At 39.2% G+C, this 22,758-nt stretch overlaps 1 protein-coding gene across 2 annotated transcripts in view; it reads left to right on the top strand.

Moving 5' to 3' along the window:
- The window catches only part of EFHC1 (EF-hand domain containing 1), a 64,543-nt gene extending 41,785 nt beyond the window's left edge, over window positions 1-22,758 (top strand). The window contains exons 10-13 of one of the 2 annotated variants that reach the window (XM_041723198.1): window positions 17,118-17,258; window positions 20,455-20,668; window positions 22,085-22,192; window positions 22,651-22,758. In XM_041723198.1, coding sequence (XP_041579132.1) covers window positions 17,118-17,258; window positions 20,455-20,668; window positions 22,085-22,156 — 427 coding nt within the window. In that variant the 3' untranslated portion in view covers window positions 22,157-22,192; window positions 22,651-22,758. Of the gene's footprint in view, window positions 1-17,117; window positions 17,259-20,454; window positions 20,669-22,084 lie in introns of both variants that reach the window. The other variant, XM_041723271.1, reaches the window with a different exon arrangement.

Here is a 22,758-nt window from a genome sequence, read left to right as displayed (position 1 = left end):
GAGAAGCAGGCTCCATGAAGGGAGCCCAACGTGGGACTCAATCCTGGGTCTCCAGGATCAGGTCCCAGGCTGAAGGCGGTGCTAAACCACTGAGCCACCGGGCTGCCCCAGGGAGGGGATTTAAGAGAGAGTAGAAGGATGGCAGCTACCTGTGTGAGCACAACATAAGGAATAAACTTGTTGAATCACCATGTTGTGCACCTGAAACAAACATCATGTGTCAATAATATTGAAATAAAAAAAAAATGAGTGGGAAGAGAGGAATTGAGACCAGAGTTATAGACAACTCTTTTGAGGAAGTTTGTTGCAAAGGGGAAGAGACATGGGCGGTAGTTGACAGAGGAGCAGAAGTTTTTATTTTTAAGATAAAAATAAAAAACAGCCTGTTTATACATAAATGGGAATGATTTTGCAGTGAGGGAAACTGACAAATGTGTGAAAGGATGGGACTCCATACCTGGTGGAGGAATGGGCTTTAAGATCGAAACACCAAGCATTCATTTCTGGCAATTCTCAAACTTTTTGGTCTCAGAGCACCTATATACTCCTAAAAATTAATGAGGACCACAGTGAGTCTTTGTGTGGTTTTATATCTATTGATATTTACCATGTTGAAAATTATATTTGAGAAATTTAAAAATATCAGTTTTTAAAAATAATAAACTCATTTCATGTTAACACGAACAAGTGTTTTATAAAAAATAACTATTTTCCAAACCCCCCCTCCCAAAAAAAAAATAGAAGAATGGCCTTGTTTTACATTTCTGCAAGTCACGTTAATGTCTGACTTTATTAACAGAAGACAGCTGGATTTTCATCTGCCTCTGTATTCAGATTGCTGGATCTCATTCATCATGTAACCTTTGGAAAACTCCATTGTGCATTTGTGAGAAAACAAAGGTTAAAAAGCAAATACTGGTTTAGCGTTATTATGAGAATAGGTTTGACCTCACAGACCCCAAATGGATCTCAGGAGCCTCTGGGAGTCCTGGAATCACTCTTTGAAACCTTGACCTAAAAAAAAAACCAAAAAACAAAAAACAAAAAAACCTTGACGTATGGCAACAAGCAGGAAGCAGGAAGGTCGAGTGGAGTGTGTGGGTGTAGCTCCTGGGAGGTGGGTGGATATGGATGATGGATCTAACCAAGTGTGTCCTTTTCAGAGTAGCAGTGCCATAGGAAGAATAAGGATGGGAGATTTCAGGAGAGAGGAGGAGTTGTGAATTGTACCATTCTATTGACTACATATCAACAAAATATAAAAATGAAAAATAAATGCATAACTTATCTAAGAAATAATTATAATTGTCATTCATCATCAATTAAAAAACTCCTCCTACTTCCAGACATATTAAAAAATGTGAAACAAATGCCACAGGCCTAATGAAATATGGCAGCTGTCTAGGAAATTGGGAATTGCATGGACTAGAGAAGCATGTGTTAGTGACTGCACAGCATTCGGGGCCACGGGGAGACTCATGGTCCTATATCTAATTCAGGTGCTTCTCCAAAGTTTCTTCTGTAATTTCCCCATGTCTGTGCAAATACCAGCAACACTGGGAAGCTTCTTGCTTTGGCACACTACCCGTAGAATCTCTCTCCCTTTTCGTTCTGATTTTCTAATGAGGAAAAGATAGTGTGTGGCACTTAGTATAAAATGCCAATAAAAGTAAAGAGAAATTCAAGTTCTAGGTTGAGTTCCATTGCTGTCCTTGCTTTCACCCTCATCTCATCCTCCCTCTCTTCTTCTGTGATGGGTTAGACCAATAAGTGACAGAAAGTGCTTGAAGGTGATATGAACCCTTGTGCCGCCCCTTCCATGTCTTCTAGCCATTCTGTCTTTGGATCCTAACTCCTCCCATCTGGTAAAGAACCCACTCTACAGAGATACAGATCATTTATTTGACTAATCATTGCTAAGAATAATGAAAGGGGATCTCAAGTATCTGTCAGACCTGAGTACTTATGTCAAGTGTCAGTCACAGGAGGATAATATTTGCAGCTAGCCATTTTCTTTCTCTGAGCCAGAAAATTAAAAAGTGCACAGGTAATTGAGCATTGACTTTATCTGAAGTTCTTGTTGGGTTTTTGGTCCTCATTGAGGTATATGGAACTCAGACTTGCTTTAAAAATGCTCATAAATCCACCCCTCCATGTGACATCTCCACGCGTTCATATGTTATCACTTAATTAGCATCCCATTTGTGCTCTTCATTTTTGAGAGGACCCTCCTCCCCTGCTTAGTGAGCTTTTTCATGATTTTCCACTTTTAGCCATTTTTCCCATATAGGCATTCCCCAATAGTCTTTTTTCTATCTTCTTTATGCCCCAAGCCCTTCCATATTCAATTTGCAGTTGGTCTCAAATATAAGATCAAATGATCCAAGGTAGTAAGTTCCTTCAATTTTCTCACTCTTCACCTTAGAAAGTTTCCAAACTGTTACTCATCTTTTCTTTACCTTCTTGTCAAAGATAAGTAGATCCCATTTCTCCAAATTTAATTCTGTTTTGGATCTATAACCACCTCTTTTCTGTCTCCTTTAGAATCCATGCTTCAAAAGTTGCTTTCTTAAAGGTCATCAATTCCTTCCAAATCTAATGGTCTCTTATTCATTCATTCATTACCTCAGATACGTGAGCTTGCACCTTGTGCCAGATCTTTATAAACGCTCAGGCAAGTATATGAGAGAAGAGGGAGCTCGTAGTGTAAGACAGTGGATGGCAAATATATTTAGTGAAGAGATAGGTAGTAAATCGTTTAGGCTTTGTGGGCCATACCGTCTCTGTTGGAACCACTTACTTGTGCCCTTACAGGGTGAAAGTGGTCATAGACAATGTGTAAATGAGGGTTTGGCTGAATGCCAATTAAATTTTATTTAGAATAGGCAGCACGTTGGTTTTGAGCTGTTGTAGTTTGCCAAGTCCCTGGTTTAATGTTTAGTCTTTTTTGATCTACATGTAAGTCACTCTTTAAATTCCCACTTTTTAGATTCCATTACTTTCTTTTCTTTTCTTAAAAAAAATTTAACATAGAGTGTTACATTAGTATCGGGTGTGTGGTATATGCAACTATTCTATACATTTCTCAGTGTTCATCACCACAAGGTACTCTTAATCCCCTTCACCTGTTTTACCCATCCCCCATGCTCCTCTGCTCTGGTAACCAGTCTGTTGTCTAAATTTAAAAGTCCTCTTTTTAAATTTCTTTTTGTTCATTTGTTTCTTAGATTCCACGTATAAGTGAAATCAAATGGTATTTGTCTTCCTCTGACTAATTTCACTTAGCCTTATACTCTCTAGCTCTCTCTGTTGTTGCAAATGGCAAGATTTCATTCTTTTTTATAGCTGAGTATATTCCTGTGTGTGTGTGTGTGTGTGTGTGTATGCGCGTGAGAGGGAGAGAGAGAATGTGTATACCACACCTTCTTTATCCATTCATCTATTGATGGATACTTGGGTTGTTTCTATGAATTGGCTATTATAAATAATGCTGTAATAAACATAGGGGTACATAAATCTTTTCAAATTAGTGTTTTCATATTCTTTGGGTAATTACTATGTTAATTCTATTTAATTTTTGAGAAACCTCCATACTGTATGACCTCCACAGTAGCTATACCAGTTTGCATTCCCACCTACAATGCAGGAGGGTTCCTTTTTTTCTTCATCCTTGCCAACACTTGTTTTTTTTTTTTTTTTCTTTCCATTCTGACAGGTGAGAAGTGATAGCCCATTGTAGTTTTGAATAGCATTTCTCTGCTGAGTGATGTTGAGCATCTTTTCATGTGTCTGTTGGCCATCTGGATGTCTTTGGAAACGTTATCTGTTCATATCTTCTGCACATTTTTAACTGGATTATTTGCTTTTTTTGTGTTCTATAAGTTCTTTATATATTTTAGATACTAACCCTTTATAGGACATGGCATTTACTAATTCTTCTCTCTTCAGTAGGTTGTCTTCTGGTTTTGCTGATTGTTTTCTTGTTCAGAAGCTTTTATACTTTGATGTATTCCCAGTAGTTTATTTTTGCTTCGGTTTTCCTTGCTTCAGGAGAACTTTCTAGAAAAATGTTGCTACAGCTGATCCCACAAAAATTACTGCCTGTGGTTTCAGGTCCCATATTTAGGTCTTTTATACATTTTGAGTTTTTCTTTTTTGCATGTAACTGTCCAGTGTTCCCAACACCATTTATTGAAGAGACTGTCTTTTTCTCATTGCATATTCTTGTCTGCTTTGTCAAGGATTAATTGGCCAGATAATTGTGGGTTTATTTCAGGGCTCTCTATTCTGTTCCATTATCTATATGTCTACTCTTGTGCTGGTACCAAACTTTTGATTACTACAGCTTTATGGTATATCTTGAAATCTGGGATTGTGATAGCTCCAGTTGTGTTCTTTTTCAGGATTGCTTTGGCTATCTGGGGTCTTTTGTGGTTCCATACAGATTATAGGATTATTCTAGTTCTGCAAAAAATGTGGTTGGTATTTTGATATTGGATTACATTAAATCTGTAGATTGCTTTGGGTAGTATGGACGTTTTAACACTATTTATTCTTCCAATCCATGAGCATGGAATATCTTTCCATTTGTTTGTGTGATCTTCAGTTTCTTTCCTCCGTGTTTCATAGTTTTCAGAGCACAGACTGTTCATCTCCTTGGTTAGGTTTATTCCTAGGTATTTTATTATTTTTGGTACAATTGTAAATGGGACTATTAATTTTTCTTTCTACTACTTCATTATTAATGCATAGAAATGCAACAAATTTCTGTTGATTTTTGTATCCAGTGACTTTTTTTTTAACTGAATTCTGTATCTGTTCTAGTAGTTTTTAATGGAGTCTTTAGGGTTTTCTATAAATAGTATGTGATGGCAAATGTGACAGTTTTACTTCTTCCTTACCAATTTGGATGCCTTTTATTCCTTTCTCTTGTCTAACTGCTACGGCTAGGACTTCCAGTACTATGTTAAATAAAAGTGGTGAGGGTGGACATCCTTGTCTTGTTCTTGATCTTAGGGGAAAAGCTCTGTTTTTCACCACTGAGTATATTAGCTGTGGATTTTTCATAAATGCCCTTTATTTTGTTGAAGTATGTTCCCTCTAAACCTACTTTGTTGAGGATTTTTATCATGCATAGATGTACTTTGTCAAATGTTTTTGCTGAATCTACTGAAATGATCCTATGGGTTTTATCTTTTCTCTTAGTGATGTGATGTATCACGTTGATTTGTGAATATTGAACCACCCCTTGCATCCTGGGAATAAATTCAAATTGATTGCGGGTAATGATTTTTTTTAAATATATTGTTGGATTGAGTTTTCTAATATTTTATTGAGGAATTTTGCATCTATGCTCATCAGAGATACTGGCCTGTAGTTCTCTTTTTTTGTAATGTTTTTATCTGATTTTGGTATCTGGGTAATGCTGGCCTCATAGAATGAATTTAGAAGCATTCCTTCCTCTTCTACTTTTTGGAATAGTTTGAGAAGTCTTTAAATGTTTGGTAGAATTGGGGCGACTGGGTGGCTCAGTCAGTTAAGTGTCCAACTTTTGATTTCAGCTTAGGTAATCATCTCAGGGTTGTGAAATTGAGCCCCATGTCAATGGGGCTGAGTGTGGAGCCTGCTTAAGATTTTCTCTCTCTGGGATCCCTGGGTGGCGCAGCGGTTTGGCACCGGCCTTTGGCCCAGGGCGCGATCCTGGAGACCCCGGATCGAATCCCACATCAGGTTCCCGGTGCATGGAGCCTGCCTTCTCCCTCTGCCTGTGTCTCTGCCTCTCTCTCTCTCTCTCTCTCTCTCTCTCTCTGTGACTATCATAAATAAATTAAAAAAAAAAAAAAAGATTTTCTCTCTCCCTTTCCCTCTGCCCCTACTTTCCCCTCACTTAAAAAAAAAAAAAAAAAAGTTTGGTAGAATTCACCTGTGAAGCCATTTGGTCCTGGACTTTTCTTTGTTGAGGGCTTTTGGTTACTGATTCAGTTTTATTGCTGGCGATCAGTCTGTTCAAATTTTTATTCCTGATTGTTTGGAGAGCTCATAAGTTTCTAGGAATTTGTTTCTTCTAGGTAATCTAATTTGTTAGAATATTATAATAAATGCTATGCCTTTACAATCCTTTGAATTTCTGTGGTGTCCATTCTCTCTCTCCTCTTTCATTTCTCATTTTATTTATTTAGGCCTTTTTTTTTTTTTTAATGAGTCTGTCAATGTTTATCAATTTTGTTGATCTTTTCAAAGAACCAGCTCATGGTTTCATTATACTGTTCTGTTTTTTAGTTTCTATTTTGGTTTTCTTCTATAATCTTTATTATTTCCTTTAACTGGTTTGGAGTTTTGTTTGTTCTTTTTCTGGCTCCTTTAGATTTAAGGTTAATTTGTTTATTTGAGATTTCTTTTGCTTCTTGAAGTAAGTCTGTATTGCTATGAACTTCTTTCTTGGAACTGCTTTTACTGCATCCCAAAGATTTTGAACCATTGTATTTTCATCTCTACGTATTTATTTCCTCTTTGATTTCTTGGTTGACCCATTCATTGTTTAATAGCATCATATTATTTAACTTCCATGTATTTATTCTTTTCAGGTTTTTTTTCTTATAGTTGATTTCTAGTTTTATAGTGTTGTGGTCAGAAAAGATGCATGGTATGACTTCAGTCTTTTTGAATTTTCTAACACTTGTTTCATGGCCTACCATATAGTCTATCTAGAGAACATTCCATATGCACTTGAAAAGAATGTATAATCTGTTTAGGATGGAATGCTCTGAATATTTCTCTTCAGTCCATCTGGTAGGCCAGTGTATCATTCAAAGCCACTATTTCTTGACTTTGTTTGGATAATCTATCCATTGATGTAAGTAGTGTATTAAAGTCCTTTATATTACATTGCTTTACTACTGTGTACTTCCTTTGTAAATATTTAGGCCCCCAACATAACATAACAAAAAGCAGTTAATAACAAACAATTGTTATACCTTCTTGTTGGATTATTCCCTTTATATAGTATCCTTCTTTATCTCCTGTTAGAGTCTTTGTTTTAAAGTCTATTTTTTTCTGGGGCACCTGGGTGGCTCAGTTTGTTGAGCATCCAACTCTTGGTTTTGGCTCAGGTCGTGATCTCAAGGTCATGAAATCAAGCCCTGCATCAGGCTCTCCACTCAGCAGGGCATCTGCTTCCTCTCTCCCTCTGCATCTCTTCTTGTTCACACACATGTGAACACACACACACTCTCTCTTTATCTCTCTAAAATAAAAAAATAAATAAAGTCTATTTTGCCAGAGGTAAGTATTTTTACCCTGGCTTTCTTTTCACTGCCATTTGCATGATAAATGCTTTTCCCTTCCTTCCCTTTCAGTCTGTATGTGTCTTTAGATCTGAAATGAGTCTCTTATAGGCAATATAATATAGATAAATCTTGCTTCCCATCACCCATAGAGCTCAGTGTGGGGCCTGAACTCACAACCTTGAGATCTAGACCTGAGATAAGGTCAAGAGTCAGACATTTAACTGACTGAGCCATCCAGGCACCTCTAGGTCTTGCTTGTTTATCCATTCCATCAACCTGTCTTTTGATTGGAGCATAGTCCATTTACATTCAAAGTGATTATTGTACTTATTGCCATTTTGTTACTTGTTTTATGATTGTTTTTGTATTTTTTTTCGCTCCTTTCTTGCTCTCTTCATGGTTTTCTGACTTTCTTTAATGATATACTTGGGTTCATTTCTCTTCATTTCTTACATATCTATTACCAGTTTTTGATTTGTGACTACTGCTAAGATTGTTTATACCATCTTCTGCAGGTAGCAGTCTATATTAAGTTGATGTTCACTTAAGTTGGAATCCATTCTACTTTACTTTACATCCCTTTTCTTTGATTTTTATAGATATACTTAATTTTACTGCTTTTGTGCTTCCCACTTTTCTTAATCCTACTTACAGTCTTTCATTTCCATTCAGAGTACCCTTTAACATTTCTTGCAGGGCTGGTTTAGTGGTGATGAATTTTACTAACTTTTGTTTGTCTGAAAAATTTTTAATCTATATATTCTGAATGATAGCCTTGCTGCATAGAATATTCTTGACTGCAGGGTCTTTTCCTTTTGGTAATTTGAATATTTTTCTGGCCTTCAAAATTGCTGCTAAAAAATTAACTGATAGCTTAATAGGGATTCCTTTGTATATAACTTTTCTTTTCTCTTGCTGTTTTTAAGATTTTTCTCTTTATTACTTTTTGCCATTTTATTATTTTTTATTTTTTTATTTTACTTTTTGCCATTTTAATTGCTACGTGCCTTGGTGTGGACTCCTTAGGTTGATTTTTGTTGGAGGCTTTCCATGCTGCCTGAATCTGGATTTCTGTTTCCTTCCCCAAATTCAGGAAGTTTTCAGCTATTTCTTCAAATACATTTTCTGCCATGTTTTCTCTCTCTTCTCCTTCTGGGATCCCTATAATGTGAACATTATTACACTTGATGGTGTTCTTCTGTTCCTTAGTCTAGTTTCATTTTTTATTATTTTTTCTCTCTCCTGTTTGGCTTGATTGTGCTCCGTAACTCTCTTCCAGATTGCTCATCTGTTCTGCTTGTTCAGTCTAGTATTTATTCCTTCTAGTGTATAAAATATATATAATATTAATATATAAATATAGAAGTATTATATAAACATACATATTTAATTTTAGTTACTGAGTTCTGCATCCATAATTGGTTCTTTTTTATGCTTTCTATTTCTTTGTTGAGGGTCTCACTGAGGTCATCCACTCAAGTACAGCAAATATCTTTATGAGCATTATTTTAAATTCTCTGTCAGGCATATTACCTATCTGTTTCATTTAGCTCTCCTGCTGTGATTTTTATCTGCTTTTTCATTTGGAACATATTCTTCAGTCTCCTCATTCTGTCTAACTCTGTTTCTTCAGTCCATTTGTCTGCAGTGGTTCTCTTTGCCTGTTGTATACAATGTTTGGTCCCTGTGGTGGGCCAGTCTGGGGCCACCTTGGGCTTGAGTTGAGTCAGATGAGGTGTTTGCCAAAGATTCAGTAGCACTAAACTACAGGGCACTCTTCCTTTGTTGTATACTGAGAAACTTTCACTGATGGGCAGGACCTATATAGTCAGATCAGATGTCTGCCCCCAGCCCACTGCTGGGATCATAGTGCAAATGGTGTGTGTGGTTATTTTCTCCTCTCCCTGGAGCAGGAGAAGTCACTTTGGAGTGGTGCTGAGAGAAAACTCTTAGGGCTGCTTGCACCTTGCCAGGCTTGTGCCACAACTTTGGATGAACTCCTGCCAAGGTCAGGTTGGAGGGGACAGGTTGTACTGTGCCAGCAAGTCCATGCTGGTCCTCTGTGTAAAGGGGTTGGAGCTTAAAACTCCTGCCCCGCCTGGGCTGGAAAGGTAGTTTCTGCAGGAGAACCCACAGATCTGGTGCGCTGTTAGCAAACTAGGTGGAGAGTGCTCGTGCTGCCCTGGTTCCCACAGGTGTCCTTTTATTTTGGGTGGGGGTATGGGGAGGAGAATGGTGCCTTCTCTCTTTTTTTTTTTTTTAAGATTTTACTTATTTATTTGAAGGGGTGTGGCATGAGCGGAGATAGGGAGTCAGAGGGACAGGGAGAAGCAGAGTCCTCACTGAGCCTGGAGCCGATGCAGGGCCTGATTCCAAGACCCTGAGTTCATGATGTCATGAACTGAAGCATGAGTTGAAGTCAGTCACTTACCTGACAGAGCCACCGGGGCCCCACTCCCCTTTTATTCTTAAGGAAGTCTCTCAAACATCCCTACTCCTCTAGCACATTCTGAGATTAGTAAACAAATCCCCCTCATTTATATCCCAGGTGTTTTTTCAAACTGCTGCTTCTATGCTGTATTTCAGTGGGGCTGTTTGTTGTGCTGTCTCTTTAAGGGCAGAGACTCAGTTACCTATTGCCCTCCTGGCTCTCCCAGAGCCAAGCTGCTGATCTTTAAATTTAAGCCCTAATGGTTATTAGGCCCTCTGTTTTTCAAAACCAAATGTTATGGGGATTCTCTAACCCTCTGTGAGTCCTCTGTGCCTGGTTGCCTGGGGTGGGGTCTTCTCTCTCTGTCCACATTGATGGTGTCCCTCCCTCCCAAGGATAGTCACGTGGGTCTTTTTAGCTCCCAACCACATCTCTGCCCTTCCTACCCTCTTAGTGTGGCCTCTTTTCTACATATAGCAGTGGAGATCTGTTCTGCCATTCTTTGGGTCATTTTGGGGTTATTTACATTAATATAGGTATTATCTAGGTGTATCCATGGGTTGAGGTGAGCCTAGGACCCTCCTATTCCACCATCTTCCCTGGAAGTCTTTTATCACCCCCTTTTTTTTTTTTTTTTTTTTTTTTTTGAAACCATCTTTTGAGTTCTGGAAAGTCAGAGTCTCTGATACTCCTGCTACTTCTCTGGAAGCCTATTTGTATCTTTTTGCTACTTTTTGTCTGCTAGATTGGTGTTTCTCAAGATCCTATTTTTGGTCCTCTTATTTGCTTTTGCTAAACTCTCTTGACAATCTTACGTCATTGCACAGTGTCTAAATAAATTGCTCTCCATCCTGACCATTCTCCTGATTCTAGGCCTAGATTCCTGTTGCCCTGTTCAGTGTCCTCATCAAGCTGAGCCACAGTACCTCACAGTTTGTACAACACACAAAAAATGAGGCCATTATCCTTTTCATCTTTCTAGCACACTACTTTTCTTTCTTTCTTCCTTTCTGTCTCAAAGTGGTGATAACAATGAGTTGTGATACATATGTATAGTGTCTGGCACACAGAAGGCAAGCACTAAATGTTAATTGCCCACTTTCTCTTAATCACATCAGTGTTCCATCTAACTTAGAAACCTTGGAGGTACCTTTGACCTCTTTTATTTTGCACCATATTCAATATGTTAAATTCTTTTATTCTATAATAGATCTTGCCTCTGACTTCTCATTTTCATTCTCCCCACCATTTCCTAATTTAAAGCACTCAATCAGTTAGGAGTTGCATTTTCTGCACATAATAACAACAAAAACAGATTTATATTAGCTTAACCCAGTGGAGTTTTATGTTCCTCCTGGAATACAACATCTGGAGGGAAGCAGTCTAGAGCTAGTATGGTGGCTCTGCAATGCCAATAGAGACTTGATTTTTTTTTTTCTCTCTCTCTCTCTCTCTCTCCTCAGATATCCATAGCAAGTAGTTTTTGTCCTTCTACTTTTCACTCTTTTTCCACAAAGTGAATGTTCCATCTCCAGCATTGCATCTGTAGTCCAGGCAGGAAGAAGGGGAAGGACAAAGGGTAAAAGACTGAACAGCCAATCTCACCATGTCTTTCCTGTTTTTAAAGGGTTTATCCAAGAGCCCCACCTAGCAACTTCTGCTGACATCTCATTCTCTGGACTGTCACACAGCCACTCCTAACTGCTGCTCCAAACAAGATAAGGGCACTGTTAGGAAAAGGAGAGGCTGAATGTTGCATTGCACTGGAACCACTGGTGTCTGCCATACTTCCATCATTGCTTACCTGGGCTTCCACAATATCTCCTCGTGTATCTGCCCACATCTACTCTTTCCCTTAATCCATTTTACATATATTATCAGACCAGTCACCCTGGAACTTGGTTCCAAATTCATCAGACTATTCTCCCCTCAACTTTTTGAGGTGTAATTGTGTATAGTTAAAATCTACAACGTGGTGATTTGATATACATTGTGAATGACTACCACAATCAAGTTAATTAACACATCCATCACCTCGCATGGCTATCATTTATTAGGAGTATGTGTTTGTGTATGTGGTGGGAATGCTTAAGATCTCTTTGCAAATATCAAGTATACAGTACAATGCTATTAATAATAGTTACAATGCTGTAGACTAGCCCTCCAGTACTTACTCATCTTGTTACTGAATGTTTGTACTCTTTGACCAACATCATCCCCTTCGCCCAGCCCCTGGTAACCACCCTTCTATTCTGTTTCTAGGAGTTCCTTTTTTTAAATTTTTTTAATTTTTTTAGGATTCCACATATAGATGAGATTATACATTATTTGTCTTTCTCTGGGTTATTTCACTAAGCACAATATCCTTTAGGTTCATCCATGTTGTCACAAATGGCAGGATTTCCTTTTTTATGGCTGAATAACATTCCATTGTGCCATGTTTCTTATGTATGTGTCATGTTTTTAAAATCTGCTCATCCATCTATGGGCATTTAGGTTGTTTTCAAATCTTGGCTGTTGTGAATAATGCTCAGTGAATATGGGAGTGCACATGTCTCTTTGAGATCCTGATTTCATTTCCCTCAGGTATATATCCAGAAGTGGGATTGCTAGATCCTAGATCTTTTTTTTTTAATTAATTTTTATCAGTGTTCAATTTACCAACATACAGAAAAACACCCAGTGCTCATCCCGTCAAGTGTCCGCCTCAGTGCCCGTCACCCATTCCCCTCCAACACCCGCCCTCCTCCCCTTCCACCACCCCTAGTTCGTTTCCCAGAGTTAGGAGTCTTTATGTTCTATCTCCCTTCCTGATATTTCCCAACATTTCTTTTCCCTTCCTTTATATTCCCTTTCACTATTATTTATATTCCCCAAATGAATGAGAACATACACTTGTTTGTCCTTCTCCGATTGACTCATTTCACTCAGCATAATACCCTCCAGTTCCATCCACGTTGAAGCAAATGGTGGGTATTTGTCATTTCTAATTGCTGAGTAATATTCCATTGTATACATAAACCACATCTTCTTTATCCCTTCATCTTTCGATGGACACCGAGGCTCCTTCCACAGTTTGGCTATTGTGGCCTAGATCCTAGATCTTATTATGGTTCTATTTTTAATTTTTCCAAAGATTTTATTTATTTGAAAGAGAAAGCAGGACAGAGGGAGAGGGAGGAGCAGCTTCCCCACTGAGCAAGGAGCCCAGTGCAAGGCTCAATCCCAGGACCATGGCATCATGACTTGAGCCTAAGACAGATGCTCAACTGAGCTACCCAGGTGCCCCTATTAATTTTTTGAGGAAATTCCATAACTGTTTTCTATAATGGCCATACTAATTTACATTCCTACCTATAGTGGGAATGTACAAGAGTTCCTTTTCTCCACACCCTCCCCAAGTTATTATCTCTTTTTGATGATAACCATCCTAACAGGTGATATCTCATTGTGGTTTTTGCTTTGAATTTCCCTCATGATTAGTGATGTTGATATATATCTACTGGCATTTGTATATCCTTTTTGGAAAAATGTCTACTCCAGTCATTTGCCCATGTTTTAATTGGATTGTTTATTTTTTTTGCTATTGAGTTGTAGGAGTTCCTTATATATTTTAAGTATTAACCCCTTATCAGATACATGGTTTGCACTGTGGTTTGATAGTTTGTGTCCCCTAGAATTTATATGTTGGTATCCTGGTCCATATTAACAGGCCATGTCATGTATTAAGAGGGAGGGCCTTTGGAAGGTGATTAGGTCATAAGAACCCTATGAATGGGATTACTGCTTTTATAAAAAAAAAAAAGGCTCCAGAGAACTTGCTAGCCTCCCTCTACTGTGTGAAGACACAGAAGATACTGGCTATGAACCAAAAAGAGCCTTCACCAGCCACTACATGGAATCTGTGGTGCCCTGATCTTGAACTTTTTAGTCTCCATTATTATGAGAATTAGATTTCTGTTGTTTATAAGCTACCTGGGCTCTGGTATTCTGTAATAGCAGCCCGAGTGGACTAAGACAATTTGTAAATATCTTCTCCCTTTTCATAGGTTGCCTTTTCATTTTGTTGATTATTTCTTTTGCTGTGCAGAAACTTTTTGGCTTGCCGTAGTTCCACTTGTTTGTTCTTGCTTTTGTTGACTGTGTTTCTGGTGTCTGATCCAAAAAATCATTGCCAAGACTAATGTTAAGGCACTTTTTTCCCTTTGTTTACTTCTAGGAGTTATACAGTCCCAGGTCTTATAAGTCTTTAATCATTTTAAGTTCATTGTTGTGAGTTCTATAACATAGGGATCCTGTCTCATTCTTTTGCATGGATACCTATTTTTCCCAGCACCATTTATTGAAGGGACTGTCCTTTCCTTATTGCTTATTCACGGCACTCTTGTCAAAGACAGTTGACTATACATGAATGAGTTTATTTCTGGGCTCTATTCTGTTCCATTGGCTTATGTGTCTCTCTTTATGCCCGTACCAGATAGTTTTGATTACTCTAGCTTTGCAATGATAGTTTGAAATCAGGAAGTGTGATGCCTCCAGCTCTGTTCTTCTTTCTCAAGATTGCTTTGGCTATTTGGGGTTTTTGTGGTTCCATGCAAATTTTAGGATTTTTTTTCTATTTCTGTGAAAAATGCCATTGGAATTTTGATAAGGATTGTATTGACTTTGTGGATCGCTTTGCATAGTGTGGAGATTTAAACAACTATTAATTCTTTTAATCCAGAAACACAAGATATCTCTCCATTCGTTTCTGCACCTTCTTTAATTTCTTTCAATGTCTTACAGTTTTTGGTGTACATGTCTTTCATGTCCTTAAATTTATTCCTAAGCATTTTATTGTTTTCAGTGCTATTGTAAATGGAATTTTTTCTTTTAGATAAGTCATTCTTAATGTATAGAAATACAACTGATTTTTATACTTTTTTTTTTTTTTTTAATCCTGCAACTTAACTGAATTTGTTGATTTAGTCCTAACGTTTTTTTGGTGGAGTCCTTAAGGTTTTCAGCACATAGTACATGTCATCTGTGAACAGAGACCGTTTTACCTTTCTCTTGTGTTTGGAGGCGTTTTGTTTCTTACTGAATTGCTCTGGCTAGGTCTATGTTGAATACAAGTGGCAAGAGTGGTCATCCTTGTCTTGTTCACTATTGGATATGATGTTAGCTGTGGGTTTGTCATATGTGGCCTGTATAATGTTGAAGTAGGTTTCTTCTATCCTTAATTTGTTGAGAGTTTTTATCAGGAAAGAATGCTGTATTTTGTCAAATGCTTTTTCTTTTTTTTTTAATTTTTATTTATTTATGATAGTCACAGAGAGAGAGAGAGAGAGGCAGAGACACAGGCAGAGGGAGAGAAGCAGGCTCCATGCACCAGGAGCCCGACATGGGATTCGATCCCGGGTCTCCAGGATCGCGCCCTGGGCCAAAGGCAGGCGCCAAACAGCTGCACCACCCAGGGATCCCCTCAAATGCTTTATTCTTCATGGAGATGATCATATGATTTTTTATTTCCATTCTGCTAATATGGCGTATCACATTTATTGACTTTGTATATGTTAGACCATCATTACATACAAAGGTTAAATACCATTTGATCATGGAATATGATCTTTTTCATGTGCTGTTGAATTTGATTTGCTAGTGTTTTATTGACAAATTTTGCATCTAAGTTCACCAAAGATATTGATGTGTAATTTTCTTGTAGTGTCTTTGTCTGGCTTTGGTATCAGGGTAATGCTGGCCTCATAAGATGCATTTAGGAATGTTCCCTTCTCTTTAGTTTTTTGGAAGAGTTTGAGGAGGATTGCTTTTTAAGTTTTTTCTTTAAATCCTTGGTAGCGCTCATCAGTGAAACCATCTGATCCTAGGCTTTTCTTTGTGAGACTTTTTATCACCAATTCAACCTCCTTACTTGTTATTGGTCTGCTTAGATTTTCTAGCTCAATGAGTTAGTCTTATTAGGCTTTGTTTCTACGAATTTATTAATCTCTTCCAGGTAATCCAACTTGTTGATATATAATTGTTCATAATGATCTCTTATGATTCTTTGTATTTCTGTGATATCAGTTGTAATAGCTCCTTTAATTTCTGATTTTTGTCTTCTCTTTTTTTCTCAGTGTAGCTAAAAGGTTGTCAATTTGATCTTTTCACAAAACCAGCTGTTTGGTTCATGGATCTTTTCTATCATTTTTCTAGTCTATATTTCATTGTTCTGCTCTGATTTTTATCATTTCCTTCCTTCTGCTAACTTTGTGCTTAGTTTTTTCTTTTTCTAGTTCTTGAGGTATAAAGTTAGGGTATTTTGAGTTTTTGTTTTTTGTTTTGAGAGACAGCAAGAGGGAGAGAGGGAGAGAGCACATGAGCAGGAAGTGGGGAGGGAGGAGAGAGATAATCTTAAGCAAGCTCCACACCCAGCATGGTGCCCAGTGCAGGGCTTGATCTTACAACCCTGAGCCGAAATCAAGAGGCAGATGCTTAACTGACTGAGTTACCCACCCAGATGCCCCAAGATCTTTTTCTTAGTGTAAACATTTATTGTGATAAACTTCTCTCTTAGAATGGCTTTTGCTGCATCCCATATTTTAATATGTCATATTTACATTTGTTTCAAGATTTTTTAAACTTCCCTTTGATCTCTTTTGATTTCTTCATCATACTACTATTAAGAGATCTCCATCACTTGAACTCTAAAGCTCTTAATCTGGTATCTGAGAACCTCCATAGTGTGTCTCCGTATGCCCATGTAACTTGAGTTCCAGCTTACCTTTCCACATTCTACACCCCAGATAAACAGTTTTATTATACTAAGCCCCAGCATTCCTTTCTTCATGCCTTTTCTCAGGCTGTTCCCCGTTGTCCGCAGTTCCTTACATTTCATGCTGTAGGTCCAAGCCCTCACATCCTTCAAGGCTATAGGTCAAATGCCACCTCCTAGTTCACCCCTTCCTGATCCTCTCAGGCTTTGTACCTCCTCTACATGGTAATGGTCATCTTCTCCCTTCAGTGAATGATTTTAAAGTCCATGTCCTAATTTCCTTCTGGAAAGCAGAGATCCTTACTAGAGACAAGTTCCTTCTAACATTGAGCCATACATGTCAATAAATAGTTGTGAGATGAGAGAATATTTCTACTAAGACTGTCAAAGAACTTTGTTCAAAGCTGACATTTGCATGTATCTATGTTAAGTACTAAGTGCTGCAAATGTAATCACTTAATTCTAACAACAATCTTTATGAGGTGGCTTCTTTTCAAAGCTCCCATATGACAGATAATGAAACTGAGGCACAGAACAATTAGGCAATCTACTCAAGATCATGTTGACTTTAAGTGGTAAAACAGCTTTTGAACAAGTGAGATTCTAGAGCTCATGTTCTTTACTACAATTTCTTCTGTCTCACCAGAGAAAAGCACCAAGAAATCGAGAATGTTGCTCAGCTTCCTGATTATCCAGAACTCTCTGGGCAAGGGACTGCCTGTCCTGAGAGTGGGTCTACCTTCACTGGGGCCAAGGAGAGACCCTGGAGCGTGGAACAAGAGCTAAGGTCAGACCAAAGGTTTGATGCTGAACCTTTGCAAGTGAAATGGCCACACTTTAAAGTTCTAATGCATCAAAGAGTTGCCCACTAACCAACCCCACTCCAATATAAGAAAAAACAAGGTTGGGGATCCCTGGGTGGCTCAGCGGTTTAGCACCTGCCTTTGGCCCAGGGTGCAATCCTGGAGTCCCGGGATCGAGTCCCACGTCGGGCTCCCAGCATGGAGCCTGCTTCTCCCTCTGCCTGTGTCTCTGCGCCTCTTTCTGTCTATGTCTCTCATAAATAAATAAAAATCTTTAATTAAAGAAAAAAAACAAGGTTGAAGGCTCTCTGCTGTTGAAGAAAATATGTGAATTCCATTACATTTTGCTAAGTAGAGGGTTTTGCCAAGTTGCTCCTAGAAAAACATTCTAAGAGTGGAATGGAAACCCTGATGTCTTTCTTACCTACGGGAGATCAATCACCCTATAAAACTCCTGTTTGCTTTATGGAAAGTAAAAGAAGGGCATTGGAGGGATTGGTACACAGTCTGCACCTAGAGTGATGGGAACCCAGCCACCTCTCTGTTGGCAGTCCCTGTTAAGGATAACTACTGGGCCCCTGTGGTCCTTTGTTAACACATGGGTATTACAGCTTTTCTAGAGAATGGTCCTGGTTTGGACCAATAAAATAGGGGCTGTAATTTTCACTAGCTGTCTTAAATAGCAAGCTCTGTTTGAATTAACTCCATCATACTCAAAGGCAGCAGATGCCATAAGCATTTTCCCTATTGTATGAAGCAGTGTGAACATCTGGCCCCTTCAGAAAAGGGAGTTATCTTTTCTTTCCCAAAATGATTGGAGAATCACTTTTTTTTATTTTTTTAATTTTTATTTATTTATGATAGTCACAGAGAGAGAGAGAGAGAGACAGAGGCAGAGACACAGGCAGAGGGAGAAGCAGGCTCCATGCACTGGGAGCCTGACGTGGGACTCGATCCCAGGTCGCCAGGATCGCGCCCTGGGCCAAAGGCAGGCGCCAAAGCGCTGCGCCACCCAGGGATCCCCCCCCTTTTTTTTTTTTAAGATTTTACTTACTTATTCATGAGACCTAGAAAGAGGGAGAGCTAGGCAGAGGGAAAAGCAGGCTCCCTGTGGGGACCCCAATGCGGGACTTGATCCCAGGACCCCCGGGATCACAACCTGAGCCAAAGCCACCCAGGTGCCCCAGAGAAGTCACATTTTAAATATATATGTCCTATGGCTCTACTCTTGGGAAGATATGGAAGATTGAGATTTGACTGCTTTCTGCCACTAAAATAGCTCCCTGGCAGTCATTCATAATTTAGTGTAGTATATAGAATTGGAGGTATACCCATCAGATACGCATGTTCTGCTTCAATAATAATGCCAGACAGCATTTAGATACTAGAGATTTTTATTAGAACTTATAGTTTTTTTTTCTTATAAAAGTAACATATGCTCAAAATAATATCCAGGGAATAAACATTTAGAAAATAGAAATAAAAATATTTCCTAAAATCTAACCCAGAGATGATTACCTCCAATATTGCTTTAATATGCATATAAAATAGAATAATCCTTTAGTATTTAACTAGCTTTTTGTACTTGCTAGTATATCACGAATATTTCTGATGTTTTATGGGATGTTATATATATAATAAAATATATAAAATATGTGATATATATATATAACAAAATTTTAAAATTTTAAAAATTAAATCTTTGAAGGGACAAATGAAAAGTTTTACTCCCACTCTGTCTTGCATCTACCTGGTTGTTATTCTCTATTCTCCATAGGTAACTACCTCTTTTTGTTGGTTTTAAAATATCTTCCCAGAGTTTCTTTGCACATTATAAACAAATTTAAATATATGTTCTTATTCCCTTCCCAACTTTTATGCAAAATACAGCCTTCTGTATCCACTTTTGATTTTTCTCACTAACAAATCCATCTAATCTTCCTGCAACATTGTCCATATTGAATTATTATTATATTGTCTGTTTTTGGATATTGCTTAACTTAATTCCTGATTTTTGGATGATTTTTTTTAGACCTTTAGCTGTTTCAAAACAGCTTTATTAGATTGTATCCAACTTTATATACAACTCATGATTATTTCCTTAGGATAAATTATTTTAAATTCTTCGCTGGGCTTTTGCTTCATGTTTTTCAAATTGTTTCTGAAATGTCCTAGCAATTTATACCTTTCCCACCAAGGGTTGCCAACAGGTCAAGAGGGAATTAAGTTGAAAGAGGCCATTTAGAACAGTGAACCTTTTGAATATTATGTGCAGAAGGAAGTAGGAACAAGAAAGCCATGGTGGACAGGTATTGTGATGGTGTGGAGGGAGAAGGGTCAGCAAGAGGTGGTTGGGCATACTTGAAAGAACACATCAGAACCCAAGTGAAATATCCATTCCAGTCTTGCCTCTGAAGGGACAACTGGAATAAGTCTCTAAGGTCTTTGAGTCTGTTCCTTCATCATCGAGAAAGGAGGAGGAGTGCTTTCTGAGTTTATTCAGGCCCTCATTTTCTCCCAAAGCAGGTTTGTAAAGATGAAATGTGAGTCTTTTCCAGCTCTAAAATTCTTTATCTTTTGGAACAGTACAAACAGTACACACAAAGTGTTCAGAGAAAATAAAAAGTGGGTTTCTGCTTATCCTGGTTGTGTTTTGAAGGGACAACCTCCTTCTTTATAAAGCTGTGTTACTAATCTCTTTTCATTTCAATAAATGCTAAGCCTACACCTCTCAATCTATCATCTTTCATAAAATTAGGAGTAAACTGGAGAATGTTAAAAGTATAAGAGATTCCTGACTCCGTGTGTGTAAATTTTTAAAACACTTATTTTTAGATGATGTAACATAGATGGTATGGATCTGCAATAGCATTAAGCAGCAGCAGGTGAATCATACAAAACCTGACCTTAGGGAGGTGGAGGCAGTAGATTTGGCTCTGTGGGGTGCAGTGATTTAACAGGTGGCAGCCGGGGAATGGAGCTAGAGTTCAGAAACGCTCTACTCAGGCTCCCCAGTCATCAGCAAACCCGGTAGGCAGGTGGTCAGTTACCGGTCAGCTCAGTGTCAAAGCCATTTGTCACTAGAAGCTTCCTCAACATCACCAGAGAAGAACTCTGGTCACTGAGAGAAGACTGGTCAAGAATAAATAAGATGCCCAGGTATTTCCTTCCTTTCCACAGCAAGCAAACTAGAGAGGATCCTCCAGGTGTGCAGGAATTGGAAGCATTAATAGACACAATCCAGAAGCAACTGAAAGATCACCCGTGCAAAGATAACATTCACGAAGCATTTCAAATTTATGACCAGGAAGCTTCAGGATTTGTTGACAAAGAAAGATTCTTTAAAATCTGTGACTCTCTCAACCTCCCGATTGATGATTCCTTGATTAAGGAGGTCAGTATGAATTATTCTTCTGGGTAGATTGCAGAGGCTGTGAACACCTGTTTGTTCTCTTCCAGAGGCAATTGTATATTTTAACAGGAAAATTTAAGATGTTCAAATCAGATCTCTTATTCGGCCCTGGTTATGATGTTTCCCCTGGATTCTCGCATTGGGGTTCTTTGCTAATGGCTGCTGAAGGGCCTCTCTTTAAGTGGGTATGGGCTAGATGGCACACAGTGGCTGATAAGCCATATCCGGTTGAAGGAGGGCTACAGAGGTGATCCAAGAGGGGCAGCCCTGAAGGGAGACTCAGAGGAAACTAGATTGAGCAGGAGCCTATGACCCCCTCGACAGCCAGTGCTTATGTAACCCAGCAGGATAGCTAGCCTGGGAGAAGGTGTGACCACTGCCAGGTGGCAGTGGTTTCTGCCAGTAAGGGGACACACATGGCCAGCTGCAAATGGAGAAAGGTCATGGACATTCTCCTAGAATTTTCATGAGTGAGTGGAAGAGGGTTTCATTAGAAATCCCTTTAGCCAGAGCTTCCCTGGAACCCAGAAAAAAATTTCTCCCACAATTGCCAGTGACTATGACTTATCATGGAGACTTCTCGCTGATAAAAACCACTGCTGTAGACCTTCTTAAAGATCTTTTAGCAAAAAGGGGATGTTTAGAAGTGAAGACTCATTTAGGGGAGTCTGTCCTGTGGGGCTGTAGGGCCTAGGTTGGAGATGAGGATTTTTCAGATACTGGAACATCAGCAAGGGAGGGGCGAAGATGGCAGAAGAGATGTGTTCACTTGGGAAAATGCCCATTTAGCTTCCCAAAGCTCACATTGACAGCTTGCCCGCTTTTGATTTTTAATTCATTTGTGCTGTGACCTTGACATAGGAGGAACTGCAGTCAGCGGGCAGCGAGGTGGGGAAGGTGTGGGTGGCAAGGATCTGCACACATAAAGGTAACCACAGCAGGTCACTACCACTACCCTCTACAGTTGAGCATCAGGGGACATGGTTTGAGCAGTGATGCACTGCTTCTCGGCCTTTTGACTAAGACCAAGTGAGTAGTGACCTAACTAGATCCTTCTGTTAGGCTGTGATCACAGCAGCTTGCTATTTTATGAGTTTTACTCTGCGCAGACTGGTGGACAAAGCTCATATTTGAATATAAAAATAATTAAAAGTGCTCTAGAAATGACAATGTTCTCATAAATGTTAGTCCTGAAGTCTCAGGCGGGCCATTGCCTCCCTCTGAGCTTCAGCTTCATTAAGTTGAAGATGGGGATTACGTCAGGCCTCCCTGCGCGGTGCACAGGAGCATCTTAGAGACCGCTGATAGGGAGTCTGGCCTGGCTTCCAAGGGCTGCGGATGGTTATTGCTAAGCGCACCCTGCAGCTCTGCGTCACCTGTTCTCTGCTCTCTCCGCAGCTGATCAGGCTTTGCTCTCACGGAGAAGACAAGATTAACTACTATGACTTCGTGCGTGCCTTCTCAAACTGACCTGGCTGACGAGAGAACGCAGGACGAGGCTTTGAGGTTAGCCCTACGTTTTGAAACCCCTTGTGCTTTTCATAGAGGCGTTTACAGGGCTCTTAAAATTCTGCTTTTTGGTTCTTAGATTTCAATCCTACCTAAGTCTAAATTAAAATTGGGTCTTTTAAGAGCTAAGATTGGTGCTTTATTTAGGGGGAGGAGGGGGTATTGTGATGGTTAATTTTGTGCATCAACTTGTCCGATCCACGGGGTGCCCAGACTCAGACATTTTTTTTGGGTGTGTCTGTTTCTGGATGAGATTAACATTTGAATCAGTAGGCTGAGTGAAGCAGCTTGCCCTCCCTGCTGGACGTGGGTGGGCCACATCCAATCCGTTGAAAGCCTGAATAGTAAAGGCTGGTCATTCCCAAAGGAAGAGAGAATCCCTCCTGTCTGCCTTTGAACTGTGACCTCAACTTCTTCCTGCCTTACGACTCCCACTAAACAGTGGCTCATCCTAGGTCTGGTGCCTGCTGGCCTGGCCTGCAGACTAGAGCTCCACTGTCAGCTCTCAGGGCCTCCAATTTGCTGAGTGTGGATCTTGGGATTTGTCAGCCTCCATAATCATG

The sequence above is a fragment of the Vulpes lagopus genome, chromosome 1 (genome assembly GCF_018345385.1).
Source record: "Vulpes lagopus strain Blue_001 chromosome 1, ASM1834538v1, whole genome shotgun sequence".
NCBI classification, from domain to species: domain Eukaryota; kingdom Metazoa; phylum Chordata; class Mammalia; order Carnivora; family Canidae; genus Vulpes; species Vulpes lagopus.
The sequence above is the reverse complement of the archived record's forward strand: the minus strand, read 5'-3'. Positions and strand labels throughout refer to the sequence as shown.